Source organism: Ixodes scapularis, unplaced genomic scaffold (assembly GCF_016920785.2).
Source record: "Ixodes scapularis isolate PalLabHiFi unplaced genomic scaffold, ASM1692078v2 PGA_scaffold11__112_contigs__length_91849675, whole genome shotgun sequence".
Lineage (NCBI taxonomy): Eukaryota > Metazoa > Arthropoda > Arachnida > Ixodida > Ixodidae > Ixodes > Ixodes scapularis.
The window spans coordinates 61,818,029-61,842,177 of record NW_024609837.1 but is presented as its reverse complement, the minus strand read 5'-3'; the positions used below and the strand labels follow the sequence as shown (position 1 = coordinate 61,842,177).

Here is a 24,149-nt window from a genome sequence, read left to right as displayed (position 1 = left end):
TCCTCCTAAACGTCGTGTTTTTCTGTCCGTCCACTTTCTTTTATTGTGTAACAGAATCATATATATGCTGCAATTACGTGTTCTACTCGCTGATCCACAGTCTCCCTCCAAATTTCCTCGATATTTCATGCCGACTTCCACCGCTTGGCATCGGGCGCTCGCGCGTGCGCAGAACGCTTCACGGAAAACGCCGCCAAAGGTACGCGCCGCCAAAGGTACGCCAAAGGGCGGTTGCGAAGCATCGAAATGTTACCGATGACGACGCGCTTCCTGTTCATCGGTCGTCGTACCGTGTCTCGGTAAAAGAGAGAGAAATCATCCAGAAGCAAGTTGAAGAAATGCTCGACGACGGACATCGTCCAGCCCTCAAGCAGTCCGTGGGCTTCACCGGTAGTCCTGGTAAAAAAGAAAAGACGGGATTCTTCGGTTCTGCGTGGAGAATCGTCGACTGAACGCCGTAACAAAAAAGGACGTCTACCCGCTGCCACGTATCGACGACAGCCTGGACCGCCTGCGCCACGCCTGATATTTTTCGTCGATGAACCTAAAGAGTGGGTACTGGCAGATCGAGGTCGACGAACGACCTTCGTTACACCGGACGAACTGTACGAATTTAAAGTGATGCCGTTCGGACAGTACACAGCACCGGCGACATTCCAGCGCGTAGTGGATACCGTTATTTCAGGCTTGAAATGGCAAAACTGTCTCGTCTACCTCGACGTCGTTGTGTTATTCGCAAGCGACTTCGTCGAGCACCTGAGACGTCTGCGAGTCGTGCTACAGGCTATCCAGAATGCTGGACTGACACTCAAGCCGTCAAATTGTCAGTTCGCTTACGGCGAGCTCAAATTCCTGAGCCATGTCGTTAGTGCTCAGGGTGTAAGCCCTGACCCTGCAAAGACATCCGCTGTCGCCGCATTTTCGAAGCCATCAGACAAGAAAGCTGTACGAAAATTTCTTGGGCTTTGCGCTTACTACAGACGTTTCATTCGCGATTTTTCCAAGATTTCTGCACCGCTCACCAATCTGACGAAGGAAAACGGGAACTTCCAGTGGGGGGAGGAGCAAGAACAAGCGTTCAACGAACTGAAGGAGAGACTCCAGTCGCTCCCTATCCTCGGACACTTCGATTCATCAGTGGAAACGAACGTTCACAGGGACACCACCAGCAATACCAAACTGGGCTTTGGATCTCGTCCAAACACAAGAGGGAGCAGAGAGGGGGATCTCTTCCGCAAGCCGGGCACTGACCAAGGTAGAGCAAAATTACTCAAGGACCAACAAGGAATGTCTTGGTGTTGTTTGGGCGTTACCCAAGTTCCGCCCGTACCTGTACGGGATCCCATTCCTCGTTGTCACGGAACACCACGCTCTCTGTTGGCTCGCCGACGTCAAGGGCCCGTCAGGACGCCTGGCTCGCTGGAGTCTTCGACTGCAATAATTCGACGTAATCATTGTGAGCAAGTCTGGCCGCAAGCGTAATGACACCGACTGTTCATCTAGGGCTCCAGTCGAATCTCCTCCCGACAGCACCGACGACGACGATGACGCCCGTTTTCTCGGAGCAGTTACAGATACCGACATGGAAGCACTTCAACGAGACGACCCGTAAGTTCGCGCCGTGATCGGCCACCTCGAAGGTCATGGAAGTTCCGTTCCGCGAGCCTTGGCCCGAGACTTTCCAGGCTTCGTTCTGCGGCGAGGCGTGCTCTTCAAGAAGAACTTCGGAACAAGCAATCCTGCCTGGCTGTTGGTTGTTCCTGCCAGACTACATGAAGAAATCTTTCAAACAGGCCACGACGACCCCATGACTGGACACCATCGCTACAGCCGGACGCTCGCCCTGATTCGTGACAAGTACTACTGCCGAGACTCCCGAAAACCGTCCACCTGTACACACGGTCGTGCCATGAGTGTCAGCGACGTAAGATGCCTCCGACGAATCCAGCAGCACTCCTTCAGCCGATCTATGTCCCGACAACGCCCTTCCAGCAGGTCAGAATGAATTTAATTGGGCCGTTCCCAACATCAACGCAAGGAAACCAGTGGATTATCGTCATGACCAATTATCTTACACGATACGCCGAGGCGAAAGCCCTTCCATCGGGAACAGCGGTGGAAGTCGCCAAGTTTTTTTGTCGAGTTCATTCTCCTTCGACATGGCGCACCTGAAGTGCTGATCACAGATCGAGTGTCATCTTTCCTGGCACAGCTGACTCAAGAGGTTCTTCGGTTCAGTCGCACCAGCCATCCACGAACCACCGCATATCATTCGCAGACCAACGGGCTAACGGAGCGGCGCAACGAGACGATCGCCGACATGATCTCCATGTACGTCGACGTAGAGCACAAGACCTGGGACGAGGTGCTACCGTACGTTACGTTTGCGTACATCACAGCGGTTCAAGAAACGACGGGAATGACGCCGTTCCAACTGGTTCACGGCCGGGCGGTTACCACGATGCTTGACGCCATGCTGCCTCACGTGCCAACCGACGATGGCAACGACGACGCTAAACTTATCTATGAACGCTTGGAGGAAGCTCGTCAACTAACGGGAATCAAGATTTAAGAGCAACAGAGAGCCGACGCACGCCGGTATAACCTTCGTCGCCGGGACGTCCACTTTCAACCCGAGACCGGAAATGGGTGTGGACACGGATACGGCGCCGAGGTCTCAGCGAGAAACTTCTCAAGCGCTACTTTGGGCCCTACAAGTTTCTTCGCCGTCTCGGGGACTTAAACTACGAGGTGCTTCCCGACGGAACTTGACCATCAAGACGGCGCCAACTACGACCCGAAGTAGTCCACGTCGTGCACCTATAGCCGTATTACGAACGGTTGAACTTTGGATTCTCGTCAAACTGTGAACTGTGCTGTCCTTTCGTTGTGAATTTGTGTTTTCGGTTTGCGCTGAATCGGGACTATGCGCTTTTAAAGGGGGGGGGGGGGGGGGAGGATAATGCCGCGCGCAGGGACTAGAAAGCAACGCTCGGTCACGGACTTCTAGAAAGTTCTCGTTTATTCTTGCTGCGGACGTAACTTCTATAGTTTATTACTGCTTTCTTCTTCTAGAAAGTACGTATTTATTCTCGTACCGAGCTGGAGCCTTCTTTGCCGAATCTTCAAGATAGTGACTCACACTAGATAAGGGGCCGCCGCGACCTTGTCCAGTCAGTTTCACCTCAGCGTTCGATCTTGCTGTTTCGCCGCCTTCGAGGTCCGCGAGGCTCTGCTGTTATCTTCTGTTTCCTTTTTATTTTTGGGCAGAAGTTTGCCCCATTAAACGTTTAGTTTCCTCGGTTATTTGTTTCATTGCCTCTTCATTCGTGACAATATGCGGCACTAGCTTATATTCCAAGAAAGGACAAGAGAAAAAGCTCCTCTGAGTGAGCGAGGGTCCAGTTCACCTAAGGCAATCTAACTCAAAGATCCGACAATGTCAGGGCATACAACCAACGACGCAAAAAGGCGAGAAGCGGAATCGCAGTAGCCTACGAAAAAAGCGAGGCAGCACCATACAGTATCTCCAATCGCGCATTTCTTCACACGACAATCCTTTTACAGGAGTTTCGCACACTTCTCAGTCTTTCAGGTTATGTCACATATGAGGCACATAAGGATCACAATCAGAGCCACCTTGTGGCCACCGAGTCAAACGCGATCCACTTCACTTCGGACAACAAGGCCGGTCCATGTGTTTTACTTGAACTCCTTCCCACCGCCCCACGCATGCGCAACATCTAATCCCTCCACCTATTCAATGTCTATAGCCGCCCCCAAGATCACTATGCACAGTCCGACACGCTGTTTGAAACTGCACAGTGTAGGGTTGCACCACATTCATTACAAGCAATTTTAACGCTCCGCTTCACACTACCCTCGCGACACACCCAAGGGCCGCAAGATTTACATTCCGAACCAACAAAAAAAAAAATACAACTCTACTTACTGATCCATCGACACCCAGACGTCTTGGCACCGGCGTTGCACGCGACACGTGTCCAGACATCACCCCAAACCATGGCACAGACACCTACACCTGGCACAACCTTGAGCAACAGCTCAGCAGTGACTATTCCATTCTTGCCAGATATATCAAAATTAAATACTTTACGGGGGAGGCACGTCAAATACATATCACAAACTCGCCTGCCTTCCGCGCATCTTCCTCTTCTACTTCACCCGACAATCTGACAGCTTTGATGCAGACACTGAAAACACGGCAAGACCAAGAAAATGTGTGTGTGTAGGTAAAACGTCTAATGACAAAAAAAAAGTGTCGCACTTGCGCGTGACTTCTTACAAATAAAATAAAATCAATGGCCAAGTTAAAAAAAAAAGATTCGTGGATCGAGAGGGTTAGCACTCACCAGCTCAGAGCGCGTTGAGTGAAAGTTCGCGCTGCAGAACACAGAGATAACTAATTCAATCTCCACCCCTTCCCATTTCGATTTGGATGAACGTCGTACCAGCGTGCGGCCATGTATTGCTACTGCTTGATGCACGTTAAAGACCTGTGGGGATTTTGAACACTGAGAACTTCGGCGACGATGCGGACGGCGCGCGAGAAACGAGCGCGGGGCCAAAGCACGGGGCGCGAGGCGCGTGACGGGGAGACAGGACAGTTCAGGCATGGCGGCGCAAGCCACCGAACACCGGGCTCGAAAAATAAACATGTCTTCATCATGCCTTGGCCCCTTCCTCCGGACAAGCGGTGAGCGAGAATGCCACAAATGGCGCACCAACGTGGGGCTCGCTGCTTGCCTGGGGCCCGGTAAAACATAGCCACGATGGACGAGATTAACATCATCCGCGATGGACGCCGGCTTGGATGCCGCTGCCAGGCCAAGGCAAGTCCTGAGGGACCCTGCTGGAAAGGCCTACTCCAGGTACCCGGGCTGCTACGAGCAGCAGCAGTTGTGCAGCCCGTCGAACGCCCTGCCAGACTTCACTAGAGAAGCAGCGAATATCTTCGAGCTGTCCGCGGGCGGCTGCGCGAGGGACCCCTGACTGCGAGCGCCGCGATCTCCAAAATGATGGCCCCGGCGGACGTTCACTTTCTGCTGTGCTTCGCCATCTCGGTGGAGCACTCTTAACAGCAACGCTGAATAGATCAAAGACGCAAAGGAGAGGCTTCGAGAGAGGCAAGAACCAGTAGGAAGACATTGAGACGATCACGGGAGGTGTCAATTATCCGCGTTGAGATTAAGCTGTCCAGTTCTCCCGCTTTGCTCTTCCTGTATTGCTTTTGGCACATCAGCCAAGGAGGTTGGAAAGACTCTAGAATGCAGAGCTTATCGCTGGATTTTAATTTATTTTAAAGCGACAGTGCTGGTGTTTGCGTTTGTTCTCCCTTTTCCCCCGATCTAGTCGTAGTGCAAGCTGGAAGACTTTTTAAGTTAAGCGGTGCTAGTGATGATGCTCGGTTGGGGGAGGGAGACTGGTCAGAAAACAGGCAAACCGTTTGTTATTCTCTCTTTTCCCCTTAATTTTATATCAGTGTTTATTGGAAAGCAAAAGTGACTGCTTTGACGTACGTTCTTTCTCTTCACGCGAACTAGTCGGGGTGTGAGCTGGAAGACATTTTAAAGTTAAGCGGCGCTACTGACGATGCTCGTTTGGGGAGAGACCAGCAGGAAAGCAGAAAGATACTTCGTTATTCTCACTTTTTCTTAATTTTAAGATGTGGACCAGGTTATTGGCTACATGAAGTTAATCATATTTGTGAGGTGTTCTGCCCCGCGAAGTAGGGTTGGTGCAAAAGTCTGGAGTTATGAACTGCCTGTTGGTTTTGTGATACATGGGCAATCCAGAAGGGGGGGGGGGAAGATGTGGGGATTTTGAACACTGAGAACTTCGGCGACGATGCGGACGGCGCGCGAGAAACGAGCGCGGGGCCAAAGCACGGGGCGCGAGGCGCGTGACGGGGAGACAGGACAGTTCAGGCATGGCGGCGCAAGCCACCGAACACCGGGCTCGAAGAATAAACATGTCTTCATCATGCCTTGGCCCCTTCCTCCGAACAAGCGGTGAGCGAGAATGCCACAGACCCCAGGTCAGCAGTTCTACTGCACTGACTAAATATTTCATTTGCAACTGAGACACCATACGCACATTCAGGCTGACTAGCTTCCGACTCTATAAATATACACACCACATGAATTATTTTTAGACCGACACACACGCACAGCTACCACCATTCCGGATGCGCTAGAAGCAGACTACCACCTTATCCAGATATAGGAGGTGCACCGCAGCCTAACCAAACGGTGGCGACGTGAACGCCACAACCGAAAGCTCACAACTCACTGCAGAGGCTGCAACCGATGCTGCCAACACCACGGGTCAAAACTAACATGCGCTCTGCGACAGGATCAGTGGCATGCAAGGTACTGCACGAACATATTCCCTAACCTGTCATCTAATGCAGGGGTCTACAAACCACTTTCCGCGCGCCAAATCCGGCCCGCCGAGGCCTCCAGACCGGCCAGCGGCAGGCCGCCTGCTTGCAATGAGGTCCGGCCCGCTGTCCACGGCTTCTACCCGCACAAAAATAAGCGCGCGTAGAGGAACGGCGTCCCAACACGCACCAACCTCGTACTGTAAAATACCACAAAAAAGGGAGTCAAGACTGCCTATCATAGACGTATTTTCCCCTCATGTTATTCACCGGACATTGTCCTCACCAACATCACTATTCGTAGTCCCCTTTTTCATGCCAGTGCAACTTCGTATGTTAAAACTCTCGTGCTTTCCTATTTGCCTTGTTCTTAGTGTCCTCTATCGTATATAGTGCATATTGGTAGAACCAGCTCTCTTATGCTAAATATTCTTCTGCCCTAATGCAACGTGCCAAAGTCTCTAGACGCTTGGATTTATGCCTGGTGAGTTTTGCTGGGTTTCGATACTGTGTAATGGAACAGTTAAAGAGCGCAGCCCTTAGGCACCCGTTCCCGCATACAGCGGCGTTAGGGTCGGCGTGACCGCTATATGGGGGAACGGGCGTCTTAGTGTCCCTTAATGCAACAATGCGCGCGTTGCATTATGGGACGTCATAGGCCCATAAACCAATTCAATTCTATGCTCAACTTAGCGGAGAAACTGAAGTATTGTGAAGGTCTGCGCGTGTTGCAATATAGGACGTCGCAAACCTTCACTAATTCAACATCCCTGCTAATTTGAGCGGAATAGCTGAATTGGTGTGTAGATAGGTCTGTGACGTCCTACAATGCAACACTGCGCCCGTTGCATTCTGGGACATCCCAGGCCAGAGCTTCGTGAAATACGCCTTCGCGCCTTTTGCCGCCCCTAATGCCACTAAATAAGCTACGCTTCAGAAGAACGACACTTGGCCATATTGTGGCTTAAAATCATGGCTGCCAGTTACCTGAAGCTTTATCTGAAATCAAAGGAAACGCTTTTCCGCCCTCCACAAATGTTTAAACAGGTCGCGACAGCGCAAAGCAGTACTACATGATCTTAATAACACCGAATCTAATGCTGAGGAAGTCGCACTTTTTAATCATGACGATCGGCAGTTGCGTCTGCTCTGCATACGATCCAAAATGGCGGCGCCCACAACATTGTCGGGGAACGGAGTGCCGATACTCTAAGCGCAGCTCATTTAGTGGCTCTAGCCGCCCCCAAACAGCGCCCCCACCGTACACTAATACTTCTCCTCTCTTTCCTACCCTCAAACAGAAAAAGAAAGACAAAGACAAATCTACATATCAATATACTATACAAATTCCTCTGTCAAACTCTTTACCACGGTATATTGGAAGGCTAAAAAAGGCATAAAACGATTTTTCTACTTTTGCTAAATACTACTAAGAACCATTCCCGAACATTAATAACTCAATAAACTTGCTTTAGTTTCTCTTTCAGAGCAATGGCAGTCGGCAAACAAATTTATAAAATATGAGCGAATACTTTACTAGGGGGAAAACATGATGAAAAACAACCTCAGATAAACAGGGACGAAGAACGGGTAAAGAATACGACAGGTTAACGGCTGACTCACAACTGAAGTTTATTGAAAGAAAAGTGAACCAAAGAAACTTGTCACCCGTTCTTCGTCTTTGTTTATCTGAGGCTGTTTTTCATCATGTTTAACTGTCATCAACTGGCCCAAATCACCACCCTACGTTACTAGGGGGAATACATCCTACTCCCCGGTGATACAACGGCCTCGGCGCGGACAGGTGTGGCGCAGTTTGAATGGCTGGATGAGTAGCAACCTTGGGTTTTTCCGTATTGAATTGGGGGGGGGGGGGGGGGGGGGGGAGGCACCACCTATTGCCATAGAAGTCGAGGATATCATGCATTCGTGCCGATGGGCGAAAGGCGCTCCGCAGGCCATTCGGTCGTTGCAATTTGTTTTCAATATGTGTTGTTAACTTGTTCCTTAACCATTTTTAGAGCAAAAAGATGTTCATTATTTTTCCTACGCGGCGACACGCCCAGACCGCCTGGGGAGGAAGTGGCGCGGTAAGCGCGCCGTCTAATACAAATGAGCGGAGTAGAATGCATTTCCCCCTAGTAAAGTATTTCATATGAACATCGTTCATTTCCTCAACTCGGAGCCAGAACAAGCGGCCACGTCGCCTGTTGCCTATCCGCCAACGTTCATCATAGCCGCAAGCTGGGCTCGGCAAAGTAGAAATTGTGTGCTGAGCTCCAGGCATTAGTGAGTTTTAGAATAGGGCCCCCAACGTTTGGGTTCCCTTAAGAAATCGGGAAACCCAAACGCAACAAGGTTGGCGCCGATGGCCTATAGAATAAGGGTTTCGCAACGCAGCTGATCGCGCTTGCGTTTCCCGCTTGCAGCGTCAATTCGGCTAACGAGCGTAACATTCAAAAAATAAAAATTTTAAAAAACAACGTAAAATATACGCGCTAAGCAGGTACTTTTTTTTACAAAAATTAGTTGAGGTGAAACTAAATAAAGCCGACTTAAACAAAATACAGTCTATACTCAGTGTAAACGTTGTTGGCTGTATTCAGCCAAAACAGTCCAATCCGTAAAACCCTAATTTGGCGCTCGTTCTCGTATTGCTTTTGGCGTTTGTGTTGCGCATTGACCGTCTGCCGCCGAAGATTTGAGGGCTACTCCACCGATTTTTTCATTGTCTCCGATTTGCTTGAAATTTTGCTAAACTGACCAACAAACATCGCGAAAATAGTATCCCAAATATTAGGTCAAAATATTGTTTTTTCGCGAAGTTATTGAATTTACAGTTTTGGTCCTCACCGTGTTTTTCTTGCTCGAAGTCTCTACTGGCAACAATGAAAAAGTGACGTCAGTGGAAGGCAGGGGTTCACTCTTTGGGCTGTAGATTTCGTTTTAAACTGATTCGAAGCAGTTTCATGGTGCCAAATGAATGCTTGGGAAGCTCGCTACAGTACCCGCGCTCCAGCACGGAACAAATGATTGGCATATTCTATTTTTTGGCTGCTTGCTCAACTGGCAAGCCTGCCTGCCACTGACGTCACGGCCCTGAAAAGCGCGCGTATATTTGAATATTGGTTTTTGCATCATTTTCATTTGCCGATTTCGCAATACCTATTATGAATTTCGCGATTCTAAATAGCATACCGGAGAGAGTAAAGGCCGGGGAGTCAGAAAATATAGTTAGTTGAGGTAGCTCAAAAAATCGGTGGAGTACCCCTTTAAGCCTTCAACAATGCCGAAACTGACACGAACGCGAGCGAGCGTACTCTGCGTGCAGCAGCTCTATTTAGATCTGAGCTGGAGCGACTTTGAGGCCTTGCAAGACTAGTTTTAAAGCTACAGGTTTCCTGCTCCGAACGAAATCAATAGACCTATTGCTCTATTACCCAAGCATCAAGGAGAATGCAGGGATTGGTGTTCCACGCGCCGCACGTGCTGGCCTCAGCAGTAGTAAATTTTCTAAAGCAAAAATCTAAAACAAATTGTATCTTGCACGCGCGTTCGTCAACGCTTTATTTTGGTTATTTACTTCGAATCTTTTGTACAGGGAAGGCGTGCGCGTGTGGCTCGCAGCGTTCGATCCTGCTGTCTCGCCGACTTCGACGCCCGCGACGCTCTGTTATTATCTTCTTCCTTTTTATTTTCGGCACAAGGTCGCCGCACTAAACGTTTAGTTTCCTCAGTTATTCTTTGTTTCATTAACTCCTCATTCGTGACAATATTGCGGCGCCAAGTGGCATCTATACTTCGTTTCGGCTTCGGTCCAGACGCAGCCGATGCTACAAGCGCAAGCATGTGGCCCAGAACAGTGCTTGCACTGCACGAGCGCGCGTGCTTGGCAGGGATGCTGAAAGCCCGGAGCTCGCGCTTGTAGCTTTGGCTGCGTCTGGACCGAAGCTGAAACGAAGTATAGAGAGCCTAGGTGGTCAAAGAAAAGGGGAGCCTTGCCAGCTAAAGTGTCATTAAAAGGGGAAAACTTCGAACACGAGAAAAGGGAGACACCAGCTTTAATAACAAGCCGAAATAGAAAGTACAGGAGTGCAGTGGATGATAAAAATATGCAATAAAGAGAGGAATGCGACAAAAACGATTTGGGAGCAAATTGAAGCGCAGGGCAGAGATAGAGAGGGTTTCTAACACATCCTGACCACACAGGAGGGAGGATGAAGAGAGGGGGAAGAGGCACTGGAATATAATAGGCGGACATTCGAAGAGGCTTTCTCCTAGCTTGCCAGAGGGAGACAGTGGATAGTACTGACAGCAGCAGTGTAGAGGAGGAGCAGAATTGCGTAACAATGGAGACGACCACAAGAGAATGGGATAAGGCAGTAAGTAAGGTTCCTGCAGATACAGCGACAGGCCCAGACGACACACCCATGGAACTAATGAAGGCATTAGAAAAAAGAAGCAACTTAAAGTCATGGCATATAATTAATCAAATAAATATTGGAGGAGAGGTATCCGATATTTGGGAACTAAGTAAAGTGAGTAAAGTCCAAGAAAAAAAAGCCAACATTAAGGCACATCGCCTAAGAACGGTAACATTAGTTACATACAGATTAGCTATGCAGATAGTAAAGCGGATTATGGAGGAATGCACAGAAGATATGCAAATACTGGGTGAGGTCCAGAACTGATTCCGAAGAGATAGAAGATTGGACGATAAGCTATTTGTCGCCACACTCCCTCGCCGGGGAGAAGAGGCAGGGGGGGGGGGGGGGTGCCGTGTATTGTGTGCATGCCGTGTATTGTGTGCGTGTTCGCCACGCACAGCGAACACGACCTTTGGTCCAGGCAACGGCGCGCGGGCTGGTGGAACCGGAGACGCCGGCGAAGGAGAGCGAGCCCCGGTGAAGAACGTGACGCCTGCGCGAAAGAACAGACTGGGCGCGGTCGCAGACCGAAGAAGACGTTGTCAACCGAATGTAATCTATCAGTTAAATAAATATATATCCTGCATTACCCTAAAATTACTGGTACACTACAATGGCGACGAGGATGGGATCTATGCAACAAAGATGGATATAAACAACTGAGCGACATCGGAACAAAGGAGACAGCGGTAACGTGAGTGACGCCCCATCTCAAACCTAAAAAATGCCTCGCATCGGGAAAATTGAAGAATTCGATCAGAAATCGGAATCATGGTCTTCGTGCATCGAAAGGATCGAAGTGTTCTTCTCTGCGAACGACATTCCGGAATCAAAGCGAGCCGATGTTCTTCTCTCTATTGTCGGACGAGAAATGTACGGACTGATACGGAACTTGGCAGCACCTGCTAAACCAAGCACCAAGACATACGTAAAGATTGTTCAACTAGTGCAGAACCACATCGACCCGACGCCCAATGAAACGGTCGAACGCTACAAATTTCATCACCGGAAGCAGCTGGAATCCGAAACCATCGCAGACTACGTAGCTGCGCTCAAACAGCTTTCACTGCAATGCAACTTCGGTGTTTCCCTCAACGACCGCCTTCGAGACAAGCTCATTGACGGCATCAAGGACGGAAACATTCTCGAAAAGCTGCTGGCTGAAACGACGCTGACATTCAAGGCAGCGGTGGATCTTGCCACTTCGATGGAGGTAGCCATGAAGGATGCGAAGGAAATAAGGAGCGAGACCAAAATCCAACAAGATGTCAATCGCTTGGTGCAAGGGCGGAAACACAAGACGTCACTTCCGAAAAAGGCCAGCGAAGGAAAAGGAAAATCTCGCACAAGCAGGACCCCATGTCATCGCTGCGGCAAAACCAATCACGACCCAGAAAACTGCTTTGCAAGGAACAAGACTTGTAACAAATGCGGAAGAACAGGACACTTCCAATTGCTCTGTCGCGACAGGAAACGAGATCCACAAGACTCAAGAAAAAAGGACAAGCCAAACTTCACCAACCATGTCACTACACAGAGCTCGGGAGACGAAACTCTGTTTTATTTCATCGACTCAAGCTACCCGGAACCCATGACAGTAACTGTGGAGATTTGCAACAAACCTCTTCAGATGGAAATTGACACAGGCTCACCCGGGACTGTGATCAACCTGGAGACGTTTCAAGAAATTCTTCCAAACATCCAGTTGAAACCTTCGGGAATAACGCTGAAGCCATACACCGGCAAGCCCATCGTTCCAGAGGGAATGGTTCAAGTGGAGATGCGGTACAACGGGCAAGCCAAGCGTCATGAAATCCAAGTGGTGAAGAATGGGGGACCTCCCATACTGGGAACAGCATGGCTTCAGGATTTTCAAGTGAACTGGAAGGAAGTGCGCAACGTGCGTGCAGAAACCTTAACTCTCGCAGCTGTGCTACAGAAACACAGTTCCATCTTTGAAGGTCCGGGAGAACTGAAGGACTACGCCGTGAAACTCTGCGTGAATGATGATGCTCAACCAAAGTTTCTCAGACCAAGGTCAGTTCCATACGCCCTCCGACAAAAGATCGAAGAGGAGCTGGATCGTCTTGAGAAAGAGCACATAATCACTCCTGTGATGAGGAGTCAGTGGGCGACTCCAATCGTTCCAGTGATGAAGGCAAACGGACAAGTGCGCATATGCGGGGATTACAAGGTTACACTCAACCCAGCCTTGAAGCCAGATAGGTACCTACTACCGAAGACTGAAGACCTCTTTGTGAAGATTGCTCATGGGGAGAAGTTCACCAAGCTGGATTGTAAACAAGCCCACTTCCAGATCCCCTTAGCGGAAGAATCCAGAGACCTCACTGTGATCAACACACACAAAGGGCTCTATCAGGTAAACAGAGTGCCATTTGGAATAACTCCAGCATCAGCTATTTTCCAGCGCGTCATAGAAGAACTCGTTGGAAAGTTGCCGTACACAGGTGCATTTCAGGATGACATCGTGGTAACTGGCAAGAACGATCAACATCACCTGCGGAACCTGGACATCGTATTGCAAAAACTCAAGGAAAGTGGCCTTCGCTTGGGAAAAGAAAAATGCTGCTTCATGCAGGACTCCATCGAGTACCTAGGACATGTTGTAGACAAAGAAGGAATCCACCCAAATTCCAAGAAGGTGGATGCTATATTACAAGCGAAGACGCCCAAAGACCAAAAAGAACTTAGAGCATTTCTAGGACTCCTGAATTACTACGGGAAGTTCATCAGGAACGCAGCCGACATCCTACATCCACTACATGAACTGCTGCGAAAAGATAAAAGGTGGGAGTGGTCGAGATCGTGCCAGAGAGCCTCCAACGAAGCGAAGAAGCAACTCACCAAGCAGAGTCTGCTAGTGCACTATGACCCTTCGCTTCCTCTGGAACTGCACTGTGATGCATCGAGCCATGGCATTGGTGCAGTACTTCAACACGTACTACCCAACAAGCAACGGAGGCCGATCGCCTTCATGTCAAGAACGCTTTCTAAAGGTGAGCGAAACTACTCTCAGATTGACAAAGAAGCGTTGAGCCTAGTTGAGGGCGTAAAGAAATTTCAGCAGTATTTGTTTGGACGCTACTTCACGCTGTGGACGGACCACAAACCGCTGGTGTCGATTTTCAATACCAGTAAGGGAATCCCAGGCACGGTCGCAGCAAGAATGCAGCGATGGGCAATCATCTTGTCAGGGTATGACTTCGACTTAAAGTACGTGTCGACTAATAAGAACGTAGTCGCAGACACGCTGTCAAGACTCCCAATGACTGACAAGGGCACTATAAAATCAGAAACTAAAAGAATGGACGAAATCAAATGTCTCCATCTAGAAAAGTTTCAAGCATTACCACTGACACATAAGCAGATCAGCCGAGAGACACGAAAGGACACTGTGTTCTCTAAAGTTTTGAAACTCACCATGGATAGATGGCCGGAACAAGTGAATTCCGAAGACCTCAAGCCTTACTTCCATCGCAGAACAGAACTAACCGTGGAGCTCGACTGCTTAATGTGGGGAACACGCGTCATCGTACCCTCGAGGTACCGAAAACACGTTTTGAACGACTTGCATCAAGGTCATGCAGGAATGACAAAGATGAAGGGACTGGCACGACACTACGTGTGGTGGCCGCTTTTGGATCATGACATCGAAACGATGGTCCGAAGTTGTCGGCCGTGCCAGGAAGTGAGCAACGAGGCACCCAAAGTTCCCATACACCCGTGGGAATACCCAAAAAAGAAATGGCAACGTCTGCATGCAGACTTCGCAGGACCCTTTCAAGGAAGGAATTTCTTGCTGATCATTGATGCATATTCAAAATGGCCCGAAGTAGTACCCATGACGTCGACGACTTCGGCAGCCACCATAAGAGTGTTTCTAACGCTCTTTGCAAGATATGGATTGCCAGAAAGGATTGTGACAGACAATGGCCCGCAATTCCGATCAAGCGAATTCCGGGATTTCATGACAAGAAACGGAGTGCAGCAGTCATTCTCACCTCCGAACTATCCCGCAACAAACGGTGCGGCAGAAAACTTCGTGGGAACATTCAAGAAGTCTGTCAACGCAAGCCTGAAGTCGGGGCTGACCATGGAAGAGGCATGCCATAACCTCTTGGTGGCATACCGGACAACCCCGCACACGACAACTGGCTCAACTCCTGCCAAAATGATGACAGGAGACGAATTTCGCACAAGGTTCGATCTTCTTAGACCATCAATAACGGATGTCGTGCGATCAAAACAGGCGAAGCAGCACGCCTCGCGCAACTCGAAAGAACGACACCTACATCTGAACGACCAGGTCTGGGCAAGAGACTACAGGAATGGCAAGAAATGGTCGAAAGGATTCATCGTACGATTTCTGGGAAATCGAACATATGAGATTCGCACGAACGACGGAAATACCTGGAAACGCCACATTGAACAGCTGCGACATGTGCCCAAGGAGGAGGAGGGAATATCTCCGAATCAAGACGATAGCCTCAAGGGCGCAAAAACATCAAAAAAGTTCGCCCCTCCCCGCGGCATCATCCAGCGAAACGGTTCATCGTCTCCGATTTCCAGTGACGACCTTCCAACCACACAGAACGATCCTGCAACGCCGGAGGCAGGCACTCCAAGCTCGCCAGCCAGACCGCTTAATGGCACACGTGGCCAGAGCACGGAGGGCAGCTCTCCTCTTCTCAGAAGATCAACGCGGACGCGCCAGCCACCAACGCGGCTGGGCCTGTGAAAAAGTGAAGTTTTTTTAAGGGGGAGCTATTGCCGTGTATTGTGTGCGTGCCGTGTATTGTGTGCGTGTTCGCCACGCACAGCGAACACGACCTTTGGTCCAGGCAACGGCGCGCGGGCTGGTGGAACCGGAGACGCCGGCGAGGGAGAGCGAGCCCCGGTGAAGAACGTGACGCCTGCGCGAAAGAACAGACTGGGCGTGGTCGCAGACCGAAGAAGACGTTGTCAACCGAATGTAATCTATCAGTTAAATAAATATATATCCTGCATTACCCTAAAATTACTGGTACACCACAGGAGGGGTTGATGCTTTTTAGTTTTTTTTGGCCGATCCCTTAAAGGTAGATAAGCCTGGTGATATCTCACACTGCCTGATGATAGTTAGGGTGAGAAAATTGGCTTAGAAGGGCGGAAGGAACCGTATGTTTGTCTTTTTAGACATAGGCTAGGTGGTGCAAGCTACCGCCCGTTAGCATTCATGACTCAAAACCAGCCCTTTGGCAATTACATGGCGAGCCAGAGAAAAGCCATATAAATGCCAAAAAAGTAATCTTACATTAACGCCGTTGAGTAAAATCCTGATAGGCTCAAATTCGTCTCCTAAAATTTCCAAGCTTGTGCCGACGTAGGAGTTTCTCTGACGTGCTACTTGGGCTTCAGCCAGCAAGCTTCACACAAACACTCGAATCGAAGGGGGGGGGGGGGGGGGGACATCTAGTGCTCCTCATTTGATATTAAGTAGAAGCTCGTATAGTTTCCACAAAATGCTGGTGTCATTTGTGGAGAGCTTGATACACTCGTTATTACCTTAGCCCAATACAGAACGAAGACTACACAGGAATGGCAGGGAATGGTACCACTTGATTGCTCTTGGAGTCAAAGTAACTTTTGGATAAATTAACTTTTTTTTTGTGCCGCAGATACATTTAGCCACAATCTTGTTGGTTTAGGTAAGACAAAATATAAGGGGTGGCTCGTGCGGATGCGACGCTGTGAAACGAGCTGGAAAATGCGGGGCCTTAAAATAGAAAACTCAAACTTCAACAAAATGTGCCTCAACAGTTCAGTCGTACCGTCTTAAATTTAGAGGCATAGTTTTCCTCCTGTAAAACAAGGGAGAGCACCAAACTTATCCCAGATAGTGTCGGGCACGTTCGCAGATGACTAACTTAGCGAGGCTGTTAACCTGTGGCGCCATCTTTCGATTGGCGCAGCAAACAGATAACGTTGTGCGTCTTGTGGTTGCTGCGCATCTCGTCAGGTTATTTTACAGCGTCATATTCACATGAGACACCCTATATATGGAGTGCTGGTGTTGATGTGCTAGGTTAAAATATTAGACGGAAAACATTTTGTAGAATTCAAAAACGACTAATTCACAAGACAAAATCGATGCGGCAAGCGACGCAGAACTTTTATTGTCTCGTTGAAAAACAAGGTGGTAGACCACAATTCATCTAGCATTGAGGTCAACACACTGTCCTTTCAATCAAAGCCAATCAGAGCTCGGTGTATTTCTGACGTGACCGCAAGTATTGGACAGACTACTTGCTGTCCACATAACGAATCAAAGTGCTAGATTCTATTGAAACAACAATCGTCCGCGTGAAACTGTTTCAAAAATGAAAGACGAATTAATTTTTTTTTTTGTTACTGGCTACCCGATGAGTAAAACATCAGGTTAAAAGTATGTTTTAACCTTTTTGACGGCGAAACAATAATTGAGAAGAAGCGATACAAATGACTTTGCAGTCTCCATCTTGAGAGTAGATTACCAGCTTAAAATTGAAACTCTACCACACTGTAACTCATAATGTTTATGTGCACTGTAAGAGACTGGACCGGTTTCCATCCTCACTATTTCTTGTATTATATTCGCCATGTTCATTCTAGAACTTTTTTCTCTATTCCTTTCCTTGGTATGATGGCCCAAGGGCTGCAGTAAGATCAAGTGTAAGTAATTCGATAAATTGAAGATCTGTGCCGGGGCGGGTTTGCCATTGTGAATGGTAGTTAGCCAATTTATTTCTGATTCTACGTGTGATTCATCTACCAATATGTCATTGTATAGGATGCATGCTCCATAATTTATAAATTTCTCCTTCTAACGAAATTGCCAAGATTGTATAATTTTTATTTATCTTAGGTTATATGCTTGGTGTCGTGACGTTCCCTTCGATAATAATCCGTCCCTCAATTGGTGTCTTGATTGGTGACATTTTACCAATGTATTCAACAAGAACATCGAGATCAATGGGACCTGTAAAGAATAATGGAAATATTCAGGGTACAATAAGTGATTCTTTCACTGGGCAATTTCACAAAATGACTCAATGTAAAAGAGAGAAATAAAGAAATCCCGTTTGGCGGTTTATTTGTATTTTCCAGGCTCTAACGAAATGTTGTTTAACTTGTATTCTAGAGTCTAGAAATATGTGCGCATCTACGTAACTTCCTCAAACACACTTTAATAAAAATTCATTTGCATCTGCAGAAAAGCATAAGCGATTCGCGAGGATGCATAAAAAAGGAAGACACGATATATTTAACTCAAGACTGGGGCAGAAGGAGGAAACAAACTTTAACAATGTCAGTAAAAAAAATACAGGGAAGGAAAACGTCTTTAGAGATGTTTTGTCAGACTGAATCATAAAAAGAACGCTGTCGACATAAGGGAAGCCCAAAGTGTTAATGTGCTGCAAGCGAAAACTATAAGGTGAACACCCGTTTCCTCTTAAAATGTACATTAAAGTGCATTAAAAATAAGATAAAATACAAACGTCTCACCGGCTTCTCCATAGTTTTCAGCTTTGGCAAATCCATCACCACCCTTGGCTACAAAATTATTGGTAACGATTGTATAGTTTTTGTCGTTAACTACGTCCTCATAACCGGGTACAAGGCACTTGGTGCACAGTACTTTTAGGGATGTGACACGTTTACATGAAGACAGTGATAGGTTATACTTGACGTGGGCGCCTGGAAGAATGAAAGGTTTTATTGTTAATGGTCATAAGTCGCGATCTGCAACTAAACTTATAAAGAGTAGACGAGAACTTTGATATATTGTAGTAATTTTTGTATGTCCGTATTGCGTGCATTGCTTTTAAAATGTGGCTTCTTACCAGAAATCTGAAGAAATTCTCCTTTCTTGTTTTCGTAGCTGAAGTTGGCTACGGAATGTTCGAACATAAGTCTTAATGCAAATCCGCTGAGCGGCACTGTGACAATCGCTTGACCGAATGGTGCACTTGCAAGTATGTCCCCCATAGTTATATCTGGAAGGAAAATATATATACTATTTTTCATGACTCGCAACTCAGCCCATACTTTATAACTGGTGCCATTGAACACGCAAAATGCAGACAATCAAAAATATACGACGGCACAAATTATATAATTTTTGGCTGAATACTGATATGACTATACATTCACCGTGTGTAAAATTGAAAACAAAAGAAGAAACTTGTGAAGAATTTACAAGTACAAGCTAATTATATTATTTGCATATGAAAAGGAACACAGAGGTCACACCCACTTTAAATACATTTTAAAAAAGTAGTGTTTAATGCTCTAACATTTTTTTAACACTAGGTTACTGCGAGGTGGTGCATTTATTCTGTAAACTAACAATGAACAACCCTTCCTATATCATAGGTTACATATACAACCATACACTTCCTACTAACCAGCATGAATTGAACCCGTTTTATGCTCATGAAAAAACGTTTTAGACCGTTCAGACGTCTTAAACAATAAAAACAACACAAATATTAAGATGAACGGTTTTCTGCTTGCACTCCTTCCTCATTTTGTTCAAATTAATGCCACAAAAACCCTATACAAATTACTTTTAACTTCTGCTGTGAAACGTTAACCTGAGTACTGAGCCATATTTTTTTTAAAATTTATTTTCTGCTTTTTAATAAAGTGAATTTTTTATTTTAATATTTTCACATTAAAAATTATTACAGCACGCTTTAGCCATTCCTTCGTTGTAGCTTATAGGGACGAACCAAAACAAATCATTCTTGGTTCTTATTTATTTATTTATTTATTTAATTATATATTTATTTATTTATATATTTATTTATTTATTTATCTATTTATTTATTTATATATTTATTTATTTATTTATTTATTTATTTATTATTTATTTATTGAACGCGGGTCAGTTTAATTTGACTCGTGGTAATTGGGTAAAAGTAATATAACCGAGTTTTTGATTTTGGCATTCGTGACTTGAAGAAGTACTGCCCTTATTTTGCCGAGTTAGAGGCTTAAATCACGGACGAGGCTCCTAAAATTTAGTGGAGGTTGGTTCACATGGACGCACCATATGCAGTTTGAAGTTTGGTTTTACGTTGAAGTCTCAATGGCAGACGAAATTAATCTATAATTAGCCCTCATCTGAAACATCGTTAGAGTGCTGTTTCTGTTGTGATCTGAAGGCACCTAACCTTGTCTTTTTCTTTCCGATTAGACACATGTAAGCGTGGTTAATTTCAATTTGAACATATTTATTTAAGAAAGTGATGTTATGTAGAGAAGTGCGGTCTATACAGGTGAGTTATACGGCCAGGGATTGGAGGTAGGAAGCTTCTGGAGCCGACATGACACCAACACAGGTGAATCCAGAAGTGTAGAGGGACAGGCCCCCAACGATGAACAAAACTACGAAACGCTACTGGACGAAAAAGAGCGCTTTTCTTTTCAGACGGTTGGAGCAAAACCATATTAGGCCTAGTTAGGTCTGCTGTCAAGCTTGATCCAAGTTAGCTCTTGATCTGGCGTGCAGCCTAAACTACAATTAACCCATCCATTACACGAATCAGTATACGTCGCCGACTACATTCTTAAAGGGTAACTCAGCTCAAAAGTCCAACCATAAGAAAGGACTGATATCCACGCAGTGCAAAAAAAAGTATCACGATCACAAAAAAAAATAAGAAGAAAGGTCAATGCCCCCCCCATGCCACCTTTCCTGATAAAACCGTTGTAAAAATACAATTACCAGCTTTTCAGAGAGCCGCAGTGAGCTATCTGTTTTAGAAGTACCACTGAAAAATGCGTTGCGTCGTGACTTGTCAATCGCACAGCTATTTCATTTCTGTGATTTTCGCAGGCTCTTTCCGTAAACGACTAATGCTTCCTTTCGAATGTTCTGCTCTATTGTTATGTGTTTCTCAAGCATGCGACAAGACAGTGGCGTCATGGTGCGGCATCTAGCAGTTTCATTTTGGATAGGCATTGCGTGTACCAGTCGACATCATTTGTAAACGATGTCAGCTTGCCTGAGCACAGCGCTACACAAAACGTTCATTGCCAAAATCGGCGCTAACATTTTTACACCAGACCTTGAAATCGAAACCACGACCACTCCATGCGCTGGAGAAAACAGCCGCAATCATCTCAATTTCAGTGCGGCTATGAAATTCGCGACAGCGGGCGAAGGGCGATCTGATAGATAGAGGAGCGAAAGGTACTTCTTGTGTATAGAGTTTACCATTTAGTGGCAGGGGTGAGTTGCGTCTTTTAGCAATTTCCAGACCGTCAAACACAAACCAACGCATTGTAGAGGCACGCTCCACCTCAGATAAACAAAAAAAAAAATAATAGATAGTCTCTCGCAGTCGTTGCCACTTGGAACTTGGGGGGGGGGGGGGGGGGGGGGGGGAGACGACTGAGTTCGAGCACCCAGCAACTCCTGCGTTCCGAATGACGTCAGAACACACGGACTGGGCATGAATACGTTTTCAAATTCTAACGAGTCAAAACTTTAGTTCGGATCGAGATCAAAAGACGAGGCTACAGCACGGCGCAGACGCGGCCAAGACACTGAGGTTCAAGGACTGAGCGGCCAGGCCATAGTCTTTTGTATACTGACAAAGCCTGGCAGATCGACAAGAGAAACGCCGCCGACATGGAAAAGGTGGAACGGCAGACAGTGGATGACAGGAGAGCTACATGACTGGCGCCCCGCAGCGGCGAGTCGCCGAAACACACTTCCCCCGAGCGAACAAGTGTGTTTCGAGTCCTCGCGGCTGCAAAAGCTGTGCGCTGACGCCCAGGTTCCCCGAGAAACGGCTCTTTGATTTTTTGTGCTACCAGATCTTTAGGCTCCAAATCAGTGACTGGGCACTCCATGGCTCTGGCGTCGAACTGCCAGGATTTCTGAGTATAGAGGTGGCTATGGTAACAAATATGGCATACCATGTATTTTGAGCGCCCGGCTTCCAGCACGCGCTCTCCCGAAGCCTTGTTCAACGTAAGAAGCTCGCGTTGAAGGCGGGACAAATGAAGCTCCTCCCCGCCCTTCTCACCTTGTCAGTGATTATTCGACGCTCCGGCAGCCTATAGGAGTCGCTGACCTCTACAAATATGGCTGCCGAGAACATGTCCGGCATGGCCATATGCTAGCTCAACGCACAAAGCTCGAGATTAGGCTGGCAAGGACGGGATACAAGATGGTTTGCCTCGATTTCTACGCGCTACGTTTCAGACCTGTGGCGGTTTATTGGCGTAAGTGAGCTTCGATATTCTCAGCGTTCTTCGCGGAAGCAGTAGAATGACTTCCTACTGTGCTTCTCCCCGCGCTGATGAACATTGATATAGAAGAATCTGGTTAATGCGGTTCTGTAGGCTCTTAACCCCGACCTAGGCAACATGCAGGCACGTTAGTAATGACAGAGCCGCCGGCGCAACAAGATTTGGCCCTACACAACATGATAATCAAAACGAGGCGTATTTCATTCTGAGGTCATTTTGAGGTCGCGGTTCCCCCTGTGGCGTGCCGTTGTTACCGTTTTAGTTGCTTTAGACAGAACCAACGAAGCTTGCCATCGCGCCAGCTACAAGAAACAAAAAACAAAAAAAACATTCGATCGTGGAATTCACGAAGGACGAGATGAAATCCCCAAAGAACCTGTTCTGAACAGTTCGGTGTTTTTCCGCTAGTTTCCGTCCGTTTTCCTGGAGTTCCAAATAGCAGCTAGGTTTCACCAGTGGCATCGCTTTTTAAATATATTTTTCTCAGTTAATGTATGTGATTTACAAAACAATCGAAGTTGAAGATGTTAATCGATGCAGGCCAAGAAGACAAGGTCGACGCAAGACGTGATCGTAAACGGATCCCCGGCCTACCCCGAGCGGCAAACGCGCTGAAGGTCTACGAAGAGTGCGCTGCCTAGCGGCAGGCGCTTGAGTCCGGCGTGGCCGCGTGGTATACTGCGTTTACCCTGAGACTATACTTCGTTTCAGCTTCGGTCCAGACGCAGCCAAAGCTACAAGCGCGAGCTCCGGGCTATCAGCATCCCTGCCAAACACGCGCGCTCGTGCAGTGCAAGCACTGTTCTGGGCCACATGCTCGCGCTTGTAGCATCGGCTGCGTCTGAACCGAAGCTGAAACGAAGTATAGAAGCTCCGCCTTCAGCGCGAGCTCGCTGGCTTCCGCAGTGCTTTGGTTGCGCGTGCCTGCGCGTTCACACTTGTGCAGGCAAGGCCAGAAAGCTGAAGACGGAGCTTCTAGTCTCAGCTTAAAAGGCCTCTGACACGCCAAACATTTTTTTTCATGCTAGGCGTTGAAATGGCATATCAGGACATAACAAAAAAAAATTGTTTCACTATAGAGTTGCGTAGTTTTCTTATAAAAAAATAGAAATACAAGGCAGGGTTCCAAGTTCCCGCCAGAGCACTGTAACGTAACAGTGTACCGCAAGGTGTCGGGGGAGTCAGAAAAGAGGCGTCGCCGGAATTCACGTTAGTTGTATCCTTTTTCGTGCCCCCCCGCGAGCGCGTGTAATGTTTTTTCTAAAAATTTTTGTTATTCTCCGCACCTCCACGAGCGATCCAAGCAGACAAGGTTTTTTATTTGCTTTTCGTCGCTTAATGTTGCTGTAAAGGTAGAAAAAGAGGAGTTAGTGAATTGACGTGATCAAATACAATGCCTAGAAGGTACTGTGTGAGGGACTGTCCCGGTATTTCAGCAACTGAAGAAGCGATCACGCTGCATGTATTTCCGAGAGACATGGAAGAGATGGACCGGTGGCTGACTGTGGTCCCCGCAGGACAGCTATTAGTATCCGTGGGTAGGCGATAGATATGCTCGATGCACTTTAGTGATGAAGATTGCAACCCTAGGCGAAGTTTACTAAAACTCAAAGGTCTCGATGTGAGACCTCTACTGCAGGTCTGTAAGTTTCCTGCCCAACTCCCTGCAGCAGCGGCACTCAAGAGGCTTGAATTCAGGCATCACGACGCATCGGCTGCATGTGCACCTAGTAGGCAAGTTCTGCTCACCGTTCTAGACAAAACACGTACTTTATGCTTGACGTTTACTTGTACTTGGTACACTCAAAAGTTCGTATTCTTTAGACGGCAGGCACCTTCAGCCTGGAGAGTATCCGATGATTCAACGAGCTCGGTGTCTGAACCTTCAGCACTGCGATCGGGCGTGTCGTATGCTAGCAATCCTAACTTCTGCGAGCGTTCTAAATTTTTTTTTTTCAGAACTTGATAGCTTGTTTTGTGTTCAGTATAGCTCTGTATCATCGGACTGACGG

At 47.4% G+C, this 24,149-nt stretch overlaps 1 protein-coding gene across 1 annotated transcript in view; it reads right to left on the bottom strand.

Moving 5' to 3' along the window:
* Window positions 1-17,735: 17,735 nt before the first annotated feature.
* Window positions 17,736-24,149, bottom strand: part of LOC120846793 (5'-nucleotidase-like) — a 62,409-nt gene continuing 55,995 nt past the window's right edge. The window contains exons 7-9 of the mRNA XM_040218670.1: window positions 18,714-18,866; window positions 18,376-18,567; window positions 17,736-17,848 (exon numbers count right to left, since the gene is read on the bottom strand). Coding sequence (XP_040074604.1) covers window positions 17,736-17,848; window positions 18,376-18,567; window positions 18,714-18,866 — 458 coding nt within the window. The remainder of the gene's footprint in view (window positions 17,849-18,375; window positions 18,568-18,713; window positions 18,867-24,149) is intronic.